The sequence below is a fragment of the Sciurus carolinensis genome, chromosome 1 (genome assembly GCF_902686445.1).
Source record: "Sciurus carolinensis chromosome 1, mSciCar1.2, whole genome shotgun sequence".
Classification (NCBI taxonomy): domain Eukaryota; kingdom Metazoa; phylum Chordata; class Mammalia; order Rodentia; family Sciuridae; genus Sciurus; species Sciurus carolinensis.
Genome location: NC_062213.1, coordinates 93141473 through 93160545, shown reverse-complemented (window position 1 = coordinate 93160545; position 19073 = coordinate 93141473). Strand labels below are relative to the sequence as shown.

At 44.5% G+C, this 19073-nt stretch overlaps 1 protein-coding gene across 1 annotated transcript; it reads right to left on the bottom strand.

Annotated features, from left to right (window-relative positions):
* Positions 1-12069: 12069 nt before the first annotated feature.
* Etv3l (ETS variant transcription factor 3 like) lies at positions 12070-18542 on the bottom strand. Its single transcript, XM_047521711.1, has 5 exons — positions 18437-18542; positions 18116-18353; positions 17691-17880; positions 17188-17308; positions 12070-12768 (listed from the first exon to the last, which is right to left on the bottom strand). Exons 1-5 carry the CDS (start codon positions 18495-18497, stop codon positions 12290-12292), a joined length of 1089 nt encoding a protein of 362 aa, XP_047377667.1. The 5' UTR covers positions 18498-18542; the 3' UTR covers positions 12070-12289.
* Positions 18543-19073: the final 531 nt, after the last annotated feature.

The following is a 19073-nucleotide window of genomic DNA, read 5'->3' as shown; positions in this document are numbered from 1 at the left end:
AATGTAGAAAGACTATGGGAAACCTCAGTTTTCAACAAATAAACAGCCAGAAAAAAAATTGTGTACCTTATGAATATATGTATCTGTATATGTGTATATATTTATGAGAGAGAGGGAGAGAGAGAAGGAGGGAGGGGAAAACCATAAATAAAAACAGATTCATGAACAAGGGTGTGCTGGCACACTCCTATAATTCCAGCTACTTGAAGGCTAAAGCAGGAGGATTACAAGTTTGAGGGCAGCTTCAGCAACTTAGCAAGACTCTGAAAATAAAATAAAAATGGACTGGGGATGTAGCTCAGAGACAGAATACTCCTGGGTTCCATCCCCAATACAAGAAAAAAATATTTACAAAATATATACTCCAACTATAATCTGTGGGCCTTATGGATACTGGTTCAGATACTTTTTAAAAAGCACATGATAGTTGTAAGACCATTAGAAGTTTGAACACAGGATTTCTGGTGACTTAAGGAATTACTACTAATATCTTGGTATAATAATATTGTGGGTATGTTAAAAATAATGATTTCTTCCTTACCTTTTTAGAGACACGGATTGAATTTTAAATGATTAGAGAAAAAAATCTGACAATTTACTTTAAAAGGGGCAAAAGTTATACTGACAGCTGATTTCTCAGTCTCAACAGTAGGAACCAGAAGATACTGGGCTTTTGTAATTAATGTGGTAAATTTGAAATAATGAAAATACTTGCCAACCAGTAAAAATATCTGTATTAATTAGGGCAATATATCTGTTATAACAAACAAATTCAAAAATACCAGTGGTCTAAGCAACCTAAATGTATTATTTATCTAACAGTACAGAGTGGTTGAACACATAGCATAGAATTCTTCTGTGCTTATTCTTTGGGTATCCAGGTAGGAAAGACTCCATTTTCAGCCCTTTGCTTCTAGAGTTTCCCTATGAGTCATCTTTGCAGCCAGACAAGTGGAACACCACATAAATGAGGCTTGGTGGGGAAAAAGCAGGAGCAGGGGCATGTGGCTAAAATACGTAGGGTTCTAATATTGTCTTGGAAGGGAAGGTAATCATATTGAACATTAAACAAGGATGCAGGTTGTGATTTGGAGGTTAAATATTAAAAGAATAGAGGTGGTGTGTATAATTTCTAAAATAGAGACTAAAAAATTAAGTGAAAAATTTTATTAGAAATTCAAAAGAGCCAAGCATAGTGGTGCACACCTGTAATCCTAATGGCTCGGGAGGCTGAGGTAGGAGGATTGCAAGTTCAAAGCCACCTCAGCAACTTAACAAGGTCCTGAGCTACTCAGTGAGACCCTTGTCACAAAATGAATCAATAATACTAGGTTCTTGAGCTTAGAGTATAATAACTTTTAATAAATACTTACTAAATGCCAGGTAATAGTCTGCTTTTGTGAGGGGGGGCAGGTGATAGAGATTAAACCCAGGGGCACTGAGCTACATCCCCTGCCCTTCTTATATTTTAAGACAGGGTCATGAACCTGTGCATTTTGTTCATTGTACAGTGGTGTGCTAGAGTCAGCTTGCATTGACTCAGGAGACCCAATTGTGCCCATCTTTTCCAAGGTCCACATTTATTGTAGTCACATAGCTTGATATTGACTGTGATGGGAGTATTTACACTATGGTGATTGGCAAATGCTCTAAATCAGGACTTAATTCATTTCCTTTTTGTAGAGTATTATCTAGAAAAGTGCCTGGCACTTAGTAGGCTCTCAATATTATATTTGTTGAATGAATAAACATGTGACACCAAAGACCATGTGTATAATCATTTCCTTAAAGTCTTTTTAGTCACACCTTGAATGGATCAGGACTCATTTCAGAATTCCCTATCACAGGAGACTCTTGCTGTGGACAGTACTGAGGTAATTGCCCTTGCATACTACCTGGTTATTTTCCTAATGCAAACCTTGACATTCCTCCCATATAGTTCTGGTTTCCTGGAAACATTTGACAAAGGGGAAGTGTTAAGAGAAGCAAGAAGGATATCAGAGGTGACTCATCCTGATGACTGGGGTTATCTGACGTTCTCAGGGGTCAATATCCAGTATTTGTGAGGAGCCTGCTTTTAGGCTGCTCTTTTGATTTTACAGCCTTGAGGTTTCTATGAGAATGTTAGGGTAGATGAGGGAACATCACCGATCTGGTGATTAATTAGAAAATATGTGTGAAATTGATGGTAGAGACCATTTGTGAAAGAGCTCCTGGTTGTGTGAGGGTGTATGAGAAAGTGTGGGGTACAACTGGAGTATGGAGAGGATAGGGAGAATGCAGACTTTATTTGAACAGGGAGCTGATATGAAACTGTAGAGGGTTCAGGTGCGGGACCCTCTGTATTAGAAGCAAGCGTGAGATCATGTGTCAATCTGTTGTCACTTCCCTTTTTTCAGTCTTCTGTAAAATGATAGCAAAACTTAATTCTCTCCTAATGGGTATGTGTTAGAGGGATGTGGGAATAGAGTAGGGAAGGTATGTGACATATTTGTCATTATAATTATTAATATTATTATAGGACTGCAGCATCACCATAAAACAACATTGTTGCTTACCCCTTATAAAAACAGCACATGCTTTTGCAATGTTTATTTGATCTTCCACTTGATCCAGTGATATAGTCATGGCATCTGGTATAGTTTGGATCTGGAGTGTCCCCCAAAGGCTCCTTCCTATGTTGCTGACCTTGTCCCCATTATAGCCATATTCAGAAGTGGGGCTTTGGGGAAGTGATTGGATCTTGAGGACTCTGACCTCATCACTGGATTAATCCACTGATGGATTCATAATCATGGCATTATTGGGAGATGGTGGAAACTTTAGGTGGTAGGGCCTAATTGGAAGAAGTAGATCACTGGGGGTGTGTCCTTGAAGTATATGTCAGGTCCTGTCCCTTCTTCCCTATGTCTCTCTTTTCACTTTCCAGTAACCATTAGGTGAGCAGCTTTACTCCACCAAAACCTTCCACAATGATGTCCAGTCTCACCAAAGGCTCAGAACCTTGGGACCAAGTGACCATGAACTGAAACTTCTGAAATGATAAGCCACAATAAATCTTTCCTCCTTTAAATTCATATTCTCAGGCATTTTTGTCAGTGTCAAAAAGCTAACACAGCAGGTAACATTACCATTTACTTTTTATTTAATTTTTACTAAAGTAATACAGTCTTACAATTTAAAAGTCATATGTACTATATAAAATCTATGCAGTGAAAAATCTAATTCTACATCTGTCCTCTGTCCTTCCAATTTCTTCCACCCCAACAGGTAAAACTCTATTGTTAGTGCTTTATTTTTCCAGACTTCCCTTTTAGACGAATGGTAATACCCTCCACTCACTATTCTGCTCCTATTTTTTTCTTTTTTCTTCTTCTTTTTCTTTCTTTCTCCCCTGCCCTTTTTTGCTTTTCTTTTCCTTTTTTGTTTTGCAGTACTGGGAATTGAATCCAGGGCCTCATGCCGGTGAGGGATGTCCTCTACCACTGAGCTATACCCCAGCTTCCTACTTTTTTCCTAAAACCAATCTTAGAGGTAATTCAACACTGTACATAAAGCACTTCCCGCCTTTTTGTCATTGTATGGATGTCCTATAATTTTTTTAACTAGTGCATTACAGATGGACATTTAGTTTGCTTCTAAGATTTTGCTTTTAAAATCGTGCTACAGGATGCAGGAGTCAGTCCTCAGAGAAAAGCAAGGCACAGCCAGGTGTAGAGACACACACTTGTACTCCCAACAACTCAGGAGGCTGAGGCAGGAGGATTGCAAGTTCAAAGCCAGCCTCAGCAACTTAGTGAGGCCCTAAGCAACTTAGGGAGACCCTGTCTCAAAATTTAAAAAATTAAAAGGACTGAAGATGTGGTTTAGTTTTAAAACCTCAGAAATCAATCCCCAGTACAAATAAATAAATAAATAAATAAGAGCTAGACACAGAGGAAAGGTAGTCCTAGGGTGTCAGGATGAGCTTCTGAGCAAAATCCTAAAGGATATGGAGGAGTCGGTCTTAGAAGAGGGTTGGGCAGGGCCTACCAATCAGAAGGATGAGCAGGCATCAAAGCATAAAGGCATGAGCAATCAAGTGCCATAAGAATATAAGGTGGGTGTTGGGAAGTGACTGAAGAAGCCTCTCTGTGGGGTGGGAGTTCTGGGAGCACAGTGATTCCATGCTATATGGACTTGGTTTGGACTTGGAATTCCAAACCCTGAGTCCCATGGAATTTCAAGGTTAACTTTTGTATCTTACTTGTAATGACAATATAAAAAAGCAAATGAGAAAAATCACATTTTGTATCATCTTGGTGGTACTTAATAACCCATCTCACTAAATAATTTCAGTGTCTGCATTTGCCTTTGTGTTTGTCATGAGTTGGCACCAAGTAGCGCTACTTTAATTGTCTCCACTAATGAGAACAGAGGAGGATTTAATATGTAAATGATTAGGAGGCCTAATGTCCTCGCAGTAGGCTGAATGAACAAAGGGATAGCAGAAGTTACAGTAGGAATAAGTGGGAGAAGTGAGTCATAGCATGCACACAGCTCCAGAGACCCCACACTGCAGCCGGCATTCTGCAATCACATTTTGTGTAGCACTTAATTGCAAAAAATAATCATCTTTTGCAATAAATTAGTATTTTTATTTTAAAATGTTTTGGCTTAATAGTTATGTTTCTATTTAACTGGTAAATTGCCATTGCTTTTATGGTTTTATGTGCCATAAATATATATGTATGCCTAGTTTTATGTCTAATATCCAATTAAAAGACATTATACTACAAATAAATGATCATCACTGGGGGTACAGAGAATGTGTTTTTTCCATTTCTGGGGAGCCACTGGAGAATTTTATGTGTTCAGATTAGGTGTCCTTTATTTGCAGGACTGGGGATTGAACCCAGGGGAGCTCTACCACTGAGCTACATCCCCAGCCTTTTTATTTCTTTGGTACTAGGAATTGAACTCAGGGCTGCTTTACCACTGAGCCACATCCCTATCCTTTTTATTTTTTTATTTTGAGACGGAGTCTCATTAAATTGCTAAGGGTCTCACTAAGTTGTCCAGGCTGTCCTCAAACTTGTGATCCTCCTGCCTCAGACTCCCCAGAAGTTGGGATACAGGCATGCACCACCACATCCAGATATAAGTATGAAAAGGAACAGCCTTAGGAATGGAAGAGATGGGAAGGGATAGATCTTGGTGACTAATGGAACAAAAGGTTATCAATGCTGTCATATGCAGAGGAGAGGTTCAATAAGATAAGGACCAAAGTATGCTTCACTGGATTTAATATGAAAGTCATGGAAAATGCATGGGACCACTTTCTTCCTAAGCCCCCAGCATGATTTGAAATCCTTCTCAACTGTATGCTTCCTAGTTGTGGTCCCAATTAATTGATGTTGGCACAAGGATGCCACCTGCTTGACTTTCCATATTTGGTACAGGTGAGAGAAATTACATCATTGGGTAGGGAACAAATCATTCCTGGAACTGGATGAAAAGACTGGTGCAGTGAAGAGGAAATCCTGTGGGAAGTATAGTAGAATACCCAGAGGAGGGGAGTGGGAAATGGGGAAGAGAGAAGATTTGAATAGATGCTGGAGCTGAACCAGGACTAGTAACAAGCATGTGAGACCGCCCCTGAGGTTGGAGAGGTGTTACTATATGGCGGTTGGGATTTTCTGTCAGTCCACTGCAGATTGAGATTGGGACAAGTAGGTGTGATTGACACGGGTTGGTTTGCAGGTTGTGCTGCTCATGGAGACCCAGAACAACTTACTCTTCTCAGGGGCCTTTGAACTTACAAATGAAAAATAAATAGGTTCGACTGGGTGATCTTTTTGGCTCTACTTCTACGCTCCTGGCAGTGGCCCCTGGTAACGGTGCAATATGGGCTTTATTCATTAGGATGTCTATGGACTCATTCTTGCCCACTGCTTGCTTTTCTCTGATTGAACCCTGAAGGTAACTAGTGCTGTGCTCAATTTTGCCTTGGTGGGTTGCTCTGTCCGGGATGAACCTCTGAAGTGTTTAGGAGAAAACATGAAAGAATTACCACAGTGATTAACTAACTATGGTACTAACATTTCCAATGAAATTATAGCTTTCGGCCCAAGTGACTGAAGGGGAATCTTAGAAATGTCATTTATCCTCTCAACACTAAATGAAGTAAGTGCTGCCCATCCTTATGACTGAAATGTTTTCATCATAACCTTCTAAAGAGCTCTCTCCCCTTCCATTTCCTTTTTCCACCCATCCCTATTTCCTCCCTCTATCCTCGCCTGGTCATTATATGTAAATTTAAGATATCTTTTCAGTGTCATATTAATGAAGTACCTGTTTCTAATTTTTAAACAAGAGAATACAAATTATAAATAGCAAATGAACATAAAAACATTTGGTTTCACACATAAAAACGTTTGATGGCACACAACTATAATCCCAGCTACTCAGGAGGCCAAGGCAGGATTGCAAATTGGAGGCCAGCCTGGGCAAAATAAAAAATAAAATAAAAATGGGTGGGCATGTAGCTCAGTGGGAACACCCCTGGGTTCATTTGCTATACTTAAAAAACAAAACAAAACAAAACAAAACAAAAAAAACCTGCGTGCAGTGATTGACCTAAGCCGTCAGCACGCTCTATGATCATATGTCGAAGGAATCACACAACAGTGCAGAAAGTATCCTGGCTTTCAGTGCTGCACGACTATACATAGAAAACATGTAGGTGCTTGAATTTTCTTCCCTTTGGGTCAGGGTTCTTATTAGAGAATGAAAGGGACCGGGTCTGGATTATCCTCGCTACCACCAACAATTCAGGGGAGCAAATATTTTGCTCTTATTTTTGAATCTCTAAGGCCTCTTTCACTTGCTAATCTAGTGTTCTAATGACCAAACACTTTCCACTTCACAAGAGAGTCTGGCTGTACCCCAAGAATGCCAACTTTATGGGGATGCAATACTGATACACGTGAAACAATCAGAGGCCAGCACCAGACAGTAATCAAGTGCCAAAATGCACACAAAAAGGAAAATGCTTGCTACTACAGTCATATGAAAAATAATACAGAGGAATGACTTAAAATTTCCCTCTCTGCGTATAATATACTCTAAGGAATTTTAAGTACCTCTTAAAATTCTTAAAACTCTCTAGCCAAGTGATTATGGTGAGATGGAAAGAACATTAACTGATAATTAGGAAGTTTATATTCTAAATTTGGCTTTTCTGTATGGATGATTTGAACAAGTCCCTTCTTTCTGGGTCTGTAAAATTAGGGGGTGTTGAACTCAATGTTCTCAAAGGTTCTTTCTGGCTCCTAAGAGTCTAAGATTCAACCTAGGAGTCTGATTCCCTAAAATTCCCCCACTTTGTTTCAGTGCTGGGGATTGAACCCAGGGGTGCTATACCAGTGAGCTATATCCCCAGCCCATTTTATTTTTTATTTTGAGACAGGGTCTCACTAAACTGCCCAGACTGGCCTTGAATTTATGATCCTCCTACTTCAGCCTCCTAAGTCACTGGGATTACAGGTGTGCATTGTCACACCTGGCCTGACTCCCTAAAATTCTTGAAGCCTGTGAGTGTCTGTCCATGTCTCTGAAGGCCTAGGAGCAGGGATGGTTTGTGAGCTGACTTTGTTGTGCCTTGTCCAGCTCTCTCCACTGCTCCTGGCAGAAAACTGAGCAACCATCCTGTGCTATTCCTAGGTGAGACTGGCAGTCACAGATGGCCAGGTGTGATATCTGGGCTTGATGGCTGTTCCTGATTGTTCTGGAAACTGACAACCTGCAGTGTCTGTCACATCAGACCAGTTGATCCTTTGGTGAGTTTTCCATGATTTGTTCAGGGGGTTTAAAATGGGAGGGTTCTCATAAAATGTTTTCATCCTGTGGTCAGCCTTCTTCCCCTAAGAGGACTCCGAAGTGACCTCATCCCTTCATCTTAGTCATTGCTTCATGGGCTCTACCCATTCTGCCCAGTCCAGAGCTGAGTGCTCCTGATCACTGGTACTGACTCTGACCACCAGAGGGCACTCTTGCAATGTGCAGACCAAAAGTTCTCTGGAAGCTGGGTCCCATCTTTGCTAGAACATCTGGATTTGCTGAAGCCATTCTCTATTTAAGTGGTTCTCAATGGGAGTGATTTGGCTTCCTTTCCTCAGAGGACAGTTAACAACATCTGGAGACATTTTGGGTTATCACATCTGAATGGGGGAAGGTGCTACTGGTATCTACTAGTTATAAGCCCTGTTGCGGCTAAACATCCAGGAATACACAGGACAGCTCCCCATAATGATGAAATTGTGCATCCAAAATGCCAATAGTGCCACCCACCTGAGCTGAGCTTTTAGTGTGCTGGGTTAACCTTATCCTGAAGGTAAATCTTAGACTAGTGACCTCAAAGCATTTTTCATTGCCTGAAATGTGGGGGTTACAGCCAACAGGTCCAGGACACATGTGAGTCCCCATTATGGAGAAAACCCTGTCCTTGGAACTGGCCTCTGAACAGGACCCAGTCCCATGACAGCATCATCTACTTTCTTGTGCTAGAGAAAGCAATACTAGTTCTTTGTCTTCCCAGACTGAGTGTGATGATGGGAAAGCTCTGGTGTTGGTCCTTCCTATGGGGCTGGGGATGGTCCTGTGGCTTTGGGGGCAAGTGGGAAGCAGGAATTGCCTGGAAAGAGAATCTGAGTTCTCCCTTTTTTGGCATCTGGGCTGTGGGTAGGAGACTGAGATGAACTCTCAGAAACCCTTTTTCCTGGCATAGGCCCAGCTTAGAAACCAGGGGCTGGGTTCCTTGCCCATCTTGACCTTTCTGTTGGGTGACGACCTACCCCTGCCGCACTCTGGGTTTCTCCTTTCCTATTTCAACCATCTGGTAATGCATCCACCACATGAAGGACTGAGAGGCTGCAGAAAGGCAAGGTGAGGGGAAGCTCAGAGAGGGGATTGGAGGGACAGGACAAACACACTGGGCAGAGCTCTGGACCCTCCATGCCTGCCTAGTTCATGCTTCATGTGAGAGAAGAACTGGAGACACAGCTAGACAAGTCTTGAGGTGTAACCAGAGACTAGAGATGAGCAATGTGTTTAATGACCTTGGCCCCTACAGCACCCTTCTTGGTTGGCATGCCCAAGTTTAAGCAAAAGAGCCTCTCTCTCATGTGCCTCCTCAATTCCCCAGACATCCAATGCTTCCACTCTGCTCTGTTCGCCATTCGTAGGGCCTGGGGCGGGGTGCAGGGGGAGAAGGACCCCTGCCAATGGTCTCCTTTCTCACCCAGTCCTTAGAATTCTGCCCAGAGGGCCTCCACAGGGATCTGAGGGTCATTCTGCAAAGATCACTGCTCTTACTGAAGTTCTTTCCTTGAGGTTGGTTTTCCACATTGCTCAGAAGCTGCTTCCTTCAGCCTTTCTTTCTCAGAGTTGATGGCAAGTCACTGGCTTGCTTTCTACTCTTGCTCCAGGGCTCAGACCCTCCCCAACCCCACTTTCCCGCGCCCTGTGAGGACTGTTGAATAGCATTTAGCTCCTCATGGGAACAGAAAGCAGGAGGAATGGAGTGTGTGTGTGTGGGGGGGTGTCCACCAAGCGGGCTGTTTGCCAAGGGTATTTTATTCAAGTATTACAGAGGTGAGGAAGTCAGCCCCTCCCTACCCACCTGCCTGTGACTTGGGGCAATGGAGACAGAAGAAAATACCTAGGATGACAGGAGCCACCAGAGCTCAGAAATCAGAGGGATGAAAGAGAAGCGCATGGAGGTGTGGACAAGGGACTGGAGACCTTAACCTGGACACGGAGAAGAGCCCAGAGAAGAAAGGAGTAACCTGAGACTCAGGGAACAAATAACTTCAGTTATAAAGCCCAGCGTAGATTCTTAATTTCCTTCCTCACAGGGGCAGGTATGGGGTGACTGAAATCATGGAAACCTTAATCTCATTTCTCTCAAAGAAAATTGAGATTAAGAATGTGTCCTTAATCTAGGAGTTAAACCTGAGACCCTTCACCAAATAGAAGAAAAAGTAGGCCTGAATCTCCATCACGTTGGCTTAGGACCAGACTTCCTTAACAAGACCCCCATAATGCAAGAAATAAAAACAAGAATCAATAAATGGGATAGATTCAAACTAATACGTTTTTTTCTCAGCACAGGAAACAATCAATAATGTGAAAAGAGCCTACAGAGTGGGAGAAAATCTTCTCCAAACACACTTCAGACAGAGCACTCATCTGTCTAAAGTTTATAAAGAACTTTAAAAACTTTACACCCTGGGCTGGGGAGATAGCTCAATCGGTAGAGTGCTTGCCTTGTAAGCACAAGGCCCTGGGTTTGATCCCCAGCACCCTCAAAAAAAAAAAAAAAAAATTTACACCCAAAATACAAAGAACCCAGTCAATAAATGAGCTAAGGAAATGGGCAGACACTTCACAGAAGAAGATATACAGGTGATCAACAAATATATGAAAAGTGCTCATCATCCCTAGAAATTAGAAAAATGCAAATTAAAGCCACCCTAAGATTTCATCTAACTCCAATTAGAATAGCTATTATCAAAAACACAAGCAATAGTAAGTGTTGGTGTGGATGTGGGGAAAAAGGCACACTCATATATTGCTGGTGGAGTTGCGAATTGGTGCAGCCATTCTGGAAATCAGTGTGGAGATTCCTCAGAAAACTTGGAATGAACCCACCATTTGACCCAGCTGTCCCACTCCTCGGTTTATACCCAAAGGACTTAAAATCAGCATACTACAGTGATGCAGCCATATCAATGTTCATAGCAGCTCAATTCACAATAGCTAGATTGTGGAACCAACCTAGATGCCCTTTGATTTGACAAATGGATAAAGAAACTGTGGTCTGTGATATATATACACAATGGAATATTACTCAGTCATAAAGAAGAATAAAATTATGGCATTTGCTGGTAAATGGATGAAGGTGGAAAATATCATGCTAAGTGAAATAGGCCAAGCCCAAAAAACCAAAAGCCAAATGTTTTCTCTGATAAGTGCATGACAATATATAACGATGGGGGTGATGGGTGGGGGGGCGGTGTGGGGAGAGAAGAATGAAGGAACTTTGGAAGGTACAGAGGAAAATGGGACTGGAGGGTGTGGAGGACAGAAAGTAGAATAAAACAGTATTACCCTATGTCTATGTATGATTACATGAATGGTGTGAATCTATATTGTGTGGAACCATAGAGATGAAAAGTTATACCCCATTTGTGTACAATGAATCAAAATGCAGTCTTAAAAATAAAAAAAAGATTTTAATTAAGAAAAAGGAAAGAAAAAAGAATGTGTCCTTAGGCTCTCTCTGCTTTCTGATCATGATGTAAGCTGCTTCTCTCTGTCACATTCTCCTGCCATGATGTTCAGCCTCACCTGGAGCCCCTGGGAATGGAGCCAGTCTTCTATGGACTAAGACCTCTAAAATAGAAGACTCTACTTTCTGTACAAGACAATATTCTATAACAGAATTCTCCTTTCACCCTATGGCAGATATCAAATGAATGACAAGGACTGGAGTATTTCACCAAGGGCACAAACAGCAAGAAACTGTTGATCTGTATGTCCTGGAGCTATTACGGGGGGCATGTAGAGATCCTCTTCAGAAGAAAAAAATATTTACACTGATTATGTAGCAAAGCATTTTAGACAGAAACCATACAAACTCTCAACAACTGAGGAAGACTTGTTAGGAAAGACAAAATAGGAGAAATGACTTTACTGAGATAATTATATTGAACTTTAAGCTCCATGTGGCTAAGGACCTTACCCCATAGTTCCTTAATGTTCCCTCTAGCATCTAAGAGTCATGCGTGCATTGTTGATGTTCTATGAGAGTCACATAACTCCTAGATTTCACCAACTAATATTAGATATTTAAGCCATAATGATGCTGTTATTGTTTAAATAAGTAGAGGATTTTATTTGGGAAGTAACACAAATGACTTGGCTTTCATTGGAATTAGAAATCTCCTTGAAAGTCAAGAGATACAAGATATCAATGAATGTATGCAATAGAATAGAAAAATAAAAGACAAAATCCTCTGGGGCAATAAAAAAAAAAAATGTCTCCTTAGTCTGATGAGCAGCTTGGTGGGAGAAGAGGGGGCCCTGCCTTGTTTTCCCCACCCCCACATTGTTATCTTCCTGCCATGCCCCCTGTCTTGGTCCAAGTTCAAATCCTGTAGTTTTGGCTAGTGTCCAGCCAGGAGGAAGGCGGGCAAGAGGAGAGAAGGCGTTGAAAGACCGCTCCCCTTCACATCTTCCTCCACAATTAAGGAGGATCCAACGGCCACACTACTTTGAGGTTTTCCAAATTTGAGGACTCAGAGTTTTCCTCCCCAGGTTTGAGTCTGTGGGTCTCTGAGGGGTAGCCCTCCCTGGGATCCAGGCATCCCTTGGCTCCTGCTATGGGGTCAGGTTTTACCTCCAGCCCCTCAGGCTTGAATGACAGGAGTTGAAGCCGCTCACCTGGGCCCTGTCCCAACCCGGCCAATAGGGGGAGCCCTGGAAAATGCCAGGCCCCTGGGGAGAAACTAGGTCCTGGGAGCAGGGTGTCTAGCTTGGGGGCCCCTGGGAGCGACTGCTCTGAGGAGAGAGGAGGCAAGAAGGGCCCTGAGAGGCCAGTCCAGTTGGAAGGGAGAAGAGGCGGTAGAGCAGGGGAGAAGGTGGCAAAGCTGGACAGCTCGCCTTGGGGCGTCCCAAAGTGGCAGCAAGGGCCCAGCCGGCAAGGGCCCAGGACAGAACCAAGTCCTAGAGAAAGAAAGAGAAGGGGTCAAAAGGCGCCTTCCTCTCAGAGATGCCGCGCACTCCTCCCATTTCCCATTCCTTTCTACCTCTCATTTGAAAGTCTCTCCCCATCTCCACCCCTCGTCCCTTCTTCCGTGTTTGCTTTTCTTCAGGTTCATCATAAATGGCTTTACTTTGGGGAAGCTTCCCAAGACTCCCGTGGGAGCATTTGCTGCCCACTGTCCTCACTCTCTGTACCTCTCCTCAGGCACTTAGCTCAATTAGAATATGTTTGTCTTTTGTGTACTTATTTATCTAATGTCTGTGCCCCAGCTCTGTGGAGGCAAGAATGGTATTTATTTCTCTCCTGAATCCAGCCCAGCCTAGCACACATCAAGTGCTCAGTAAAACCATGTTGAGAGCCAGGTGTGGTGGCCCAGGTCCATAATCCCAGCTACTTGGGAGCCCAGCCTGGGCAAACTTAGTGAGACCCTGTTTCAAAATAAAATATAAAAAGGGCTGGGGAGGTAGGTCACTGGTAGAGCACCCCTGGGTTCTGACCCAGTATCACAAAAACAAAACAAAACACATCGAGAGAAGCAAAGGATGTTTTTGATACAACCCAGTGAATCCATTCTTTGCTCTCTCTGTCCCTGCAGTGAAGATCTCAAGTTCTAGCTTGGTGAAGAATCTGTTGCATGGCCTTGGGCTTGTTGCTTAAATTTGAAAGCCTCTTTTTTCATCTGCAAAGTCCCCTCTCCTGGCTAAGATCAGGCAGCATCATGGGTAATAAGGGAACTGCAGAGTTCATAGCTGTGATCCCAGGGCAGATGAGGGGTGAATCCCAGCCTTCCTCTTCTCTGGTTCTGAACCCTATAGTTCTCCTCCTCCAAGAATCTTACCTTTCCTTCCAAATCTGCCCTCTTTTCCTTTGCCACCTGCCAGGATCCTACAGTAGGGATACCCTGCCTGGAGCTGATTAGCTAGACCTCCAAACCACTTTGTGTATTTCAAGTAGCCTAACTGCAATTCCACATTTTTCTTGGTAATACCACATTGTTTAACCTAAAGGGTGTCAAACCAGTGTGGCTACATTGGCAGGGGGGCATAAGGAATAAAACCTGGGAAAACAAATTCATTAATACTTAAGACATCCAATTTATTGGCCAGGAACAATATTTCTCAAATCAGATCAGTGAAGCATTAATGATCCTCCATGAGAAAATGTGTGGGGACCTCTGTCAGCATATACTCTCTCTGTGGGTGAGTGTTCTTTGTCTTGGGTTCTTAGATGGTGTGGGGACTTGTTTCCCAGGAAGTTTGTGTCCTTTGGATGCTCCAGCTAAGCAGGCAGGGAGAGTTTTGTTTTTGTTTTTGATATTGGGATTGAACCCAGGTGCATTTTACCACTGAACTATATCCCCAGTCCTTTTATTTTATTTATTTGATACAGGGTCTCACTAGGTTACTTAGGTTGATTTTGAACTTGCGATCTTCCCGCCTCAGCCTCCTGAGCCACTGGGATTATGGGTGTATGCTACCACACCACCCAGCTCTGCAGCTGCCTGGCCCCAGCCTGAATCCCTATATCTTCTGTCCAGAAGCAGCTTCCTCTCTTGTCATCGCATGCTTTGAGTAAGGGTGGAGGTGAGATTGGCACAAGGATTTTGGTTGTTTTGTGCTGGGAATCAAACCCAGGGCTTTGAACACACTAGGCAGGTGCTCTACCACTGGGCCACATCCCAGTCTTTTATATTTTATATTGAGACAGAGTCTTGCTAAGTTGCCTAGGCTGGCCTGGCAACTTGCCATCCTCCTGCCTCAGCCTCCCACGTCACTGGGACTACAGATATGAGCCTGTGTGCCTGGCTGGCACAGGTTTGGGAACCCCAGTTCAGAACTGGAGCATGTTGCTGCTACTAACCTTCTGGTGACCTAAACCTGTTGTGTCCTTCAGGGTCAAGCCTGGGGTAGGACATATGTGCTCCAGGAGTGCAAAGATGTGAAAAAGTGCCCTCCAAGCTGGGGCTCAGGAAAGAAAACCTTTTCTTTCCCTCATTGTTTTCCAAGGAGGGCTGCTCTGTGCCTAGGACACTTTCAGAGCTGGGAAGGGCGGGTCGGGGTGGAGGGACAGGGAGGGCTCTTCAGGTGCTATTCAGTTCCAGGCTGCCAGACTGGTGGCCTAGCGAGTCCCAGCCTGCCCAGGGCTGCCCCACACCTGCAGCTTCAGCTGTACTCTCAGGGGCACAGAGTCTGGGTCCCCAGCTGCACCTGGAGTGGGGCAAAGACTGAGGATGCTTATTCCATGAAACTGGCTGGAGCGGAGGGATAGTTCTCTGGTCTCTGCACAAGAACTTTGGATTGGTAGAATGTTTCTGTGATGTTTTCCATAAAAAAAAATCTTAATTTTGTTGCTGTAAGAGCTAACTGGCCTGGAAGACTGTGGCAGGAGATTTGCAAGTTTGAGGCCAGCCTCAGCAACCTAACAAGACTCTGTCTCAAAGTAAAAAATAAAAAAGGACTGGGAATGGGGAATGTAGCTCAGGGGTAGAGCACCCCTAGATTCAACCCCAGTACCAGAAAAAAAGAAAAAACCTAACTGACCTCTGTCTACATTTTCACCTTCTCCCAGTCTATCCCCAGTGTCACTACACTGGCCATCTCCCAGTTCCTCTTTCTGTTCAAGGGCCTTTGCACACTCTGCTTGCCATGCTCTGCCTGTTCCCTCTGAGCTCAGCTGACACCTATGTGCACTTTGGGTCTCAACTCAAATGTCACTTTGTTGGGGAAGTCTTTGATGACGCCCTCGGCACCCTCAACTTGCCCCTCTGTAGCACGTAGCAGTTACAATTGCAAACCTCTTAGTAACTGAACGTCTGCAAGGGCCTCCTTCACCCCATGGCCCTTGTCTTGGTCTCATTGTCTCCTGCCTAGATTATCTTCAGAAGCCTCCCAGTGCCGGTCTTGCTCCTCCTCCAATCCCAACTACACACAGAGTAGAGACATTCCTTCACTAACGATAGGTTAGTGAAAAAATTGTAAATCCATCATAAACTGAAAATATCGTAAGTCAAAGGCTCAGTGGTAGAACACTTGCCTAGCATGTGTGAGACACTGGCTTGAATTCTCAGCATCACATATAAAAAAGTAAATAAAATAAAGGTCCATTGACCACTAATAAAAATATTTTTAAAAATGCATCTAATATACCTAACCTACAGAATATCATAGCATGGCAACACAGAGCACTGTAGAGTATTGGTTGTTTTCCCTCATGACACGTAGATGATCAGCAGCTATGGCTCCCAAGGTATCCTGTATTACTATCTCAGGAAAAGATCAAAACCCCAAATTCCAAGTATGGTGTATACTGAATAGCATATTGCTTTTCGTACTGTTTGAAGTCACACCATTATAAGTTGGGAAACTTTTGTAATGCTTACTAAATGAAAATCTGAGCCAGGTCATGGTGGGACATGCCTGTAATTCCAGCAACTCTGGAGGCCCAGAAAGGAGGACTGCAAGTTTGAGGCCAGCCTCAGCAACTTAGAGAGACCCTGTCTCAAAATAAAAAAAATAAAGGGACTGGAGGTGCAGTGTAGTGGTAGAGCACCCATGGGTTCAATCCCGAGTACCCTTCCCCAGTATCCGAACATGCCTCTCTCCTTCCTGGGTACCCGCCTGCCCATAGGATAAAGTCCAGCTACCTTAGAATAGTTTCTGAGGCCTTCTGGGACAGGACACCTGTTTGTCTTGCCAAGTCCATCTTTTGTTGTTCCTGCTTCTTCCTACCCCATGGCACTGCTTACTCTCTGAGCACAGCAAGCTACTAGCAGTTTGCCAGTTTTGCTATGTTTGCTGACTGATTTTTACTTTACAAATTCTATTCCCTCTGTGAGGTCATCTTTCTTCACCTGCCTAGGCGTGGCCTTGTCCAGAAAGCCCTATCTCCTCCTCTGCATCTTCCCAAAACCTTGTGTTTGCCTGAATCTCAGTACTGGTCCCTGGTCGTCCTCACCTTTCTGCTCCCCATTAGGCTCTGAGTTTCTTTCTTTCTTGTTTTCTGTCCAGGGATTGAACCACTGAGACACATCCCCAGCCCTTTGTAGTATTTTATTTAGAGACAGAGTCTCACTGAGTTGCTTAGTGCCTTGCTGAGTTGCTAAGGCTGGATTTGAACTTGTCATCCTCCTGCCTCAGCCTCCAGAACTGCTAGGATTACAGGCATGCTCCACTGCTCCTGGCAGGTCTGAGTCTTTTGAGGGTCATCTTTCATATCTGAATCCCCACACCTAGTAAATAGCTGGTGCTCAACCAATGTTGGCTAAACGAATGATTTGCATACTATTCCTGGTCTCATGCCTGCTTGGCCATGGACTCAGCCAGGAGGGCCCTCCCCTTCTCTGGGTAAGATTTCCTGCCCGAACCATTCTCTGTACTCACGGTGGATGCTGCTGCTGCTCCCCTTCTTCTCCCCAGTAGCCTCTGGTGGCCCCTGGGTCATCCGCTGTCCAGTCAGCTGCTCTGCCATGGCCCAATGGGTGAACAGCATGTTGTGCAGGAGCTGAGGAGTGAGAAGGCAGGGAGGGGTGGGATGGACTTGCCCTGGCATCTATTCCTCCAGCTCATACCTGTACCACCATCGCCCAGGTGTTCAAAAAATGAAATACTCTCATATGGTTGTTAAGCAACCACTCACTTCTCTCTGACCCACAACTAAATGAGTGATGCCTACCACAGAAGTCACCCTTTCTCACAGGTGGTGCTATACCATACCGATTGTTAAATACTCCTGCCCCTGGGGTCCTCAGGGACTAGGATGCAGGAAAAGAAGAGCATCAGAGGCTAATGAGTCCCCAAAAGGAAGAGAGCAGGGATGGGGGCTTCCTGGGCAGAGTGGTACGTCCTGGTAGGGCTTTGGGGACAGGTGCCACCTTCATGCCTACCTCACTCTGCACACTCATGGGCACCAGGGCTGGCCGACCCAAGGGAGGAGCCCCCAGCAGCAGGTGCGGGGAGGATGGTGTCCGCACTTCCCACAAAGGATAGTTGACTATGATAAGCTTGCTGAAGTTGAACTTGTAAGTGAACCTTTTTCCTTTGGTCTTGTGCAGGATCCTCTTATTGTAATAATACCTGGAGAAGGGAGGTCGAGAATGAGAGTTGGCTCAGTGGGAAGGGTACAGAGTCAGAGTCCCCCTCCCCCTGCCAGCAAAGTTGACCAAGCTGTTCCTTGAGGACACTAGGCCTCTTCCCACATGCAAGGACACTTCCTAAGCCTGAGGGGAGTGGGACTAGGACGGGGGTGTCAGGAATCTCAGCCCTTTTTTGAACTCTGTACATTCCAGTTGCACCGGCCAGCTCCTCTCACCTGAGGGCCCGGCTCAGCTTGTCATAATTCATCTGTGGTTTGCATTTCCTGCGGCCCCAGAGGCGGGCCACTTCATCTGGATCCTTGATGACAAACTCCCCATACTCTCCCTGCTGCCAGGCGATGACATGGTGGAACTCTTCCTTCTGCAGGAGCTCCAGGATGAAGTGCCACAGCTGGATCTGCCGGGAGCCCGGGGAGGACTCAGCTTTGTAGGCCCAGTCAGGGAAGGCCACACCTGGGGTGGGGAAGTAGAGTGAGGGCCACCTGGCTTCTCCAGAGGCCCCACCCAAGATCTCAAAGAGGTTTCGAGCAGCTCACCTGAGATCCAGTAGTTGCCGGGGGTGGCTGGAATGCCCTCGGTCAAGCAGCCACAGTGCATGGTCCACTCCAGACGTCAGCGGACTGAGCCTGGACCTCGGGGGAAAGGATCACCACTTAAGAGGATGGGGAAAAAAGGAAGGAATGGAGATCAGGAAGGAAAGAAAGAAGAATCCAGGAGATAAAAGGGAGGCAGAGGCAAGAAATGTTCCCATACCCAGGGCAGGGCCCTACCTCCTCTGGGGACCTCTTCACTGCCCAGAGACTGACCCAGGACTGGGACTTGGGGCTGAACCACTGATACAGAGGAAGGGGAATGCAAAGGTTCCTACATCCTGTCCCCGCTGGGGGATTTAGACAAAGAATGAGATCTCTTCTTAGGGCTTAACAGGATTGGAGTTTTCTCCAAGAGAAGACAAGAGAAAATGTAATTAATTGCTAACTCTTTCTAAACCTTGAACAGGAAAGAGGCAGAATATATACATATCTGCCTGTACCTTTATAGTACTTGGAACAATTTTACATTTGAGATGAGCAGGGAGTTTTGCTTGTTATTGTCACCAGTGAGTCCCAGGGGCCTGGCGCACAATAGATGTATAACAAATGATCACTAATAGAATAGACAAACTATCATTTT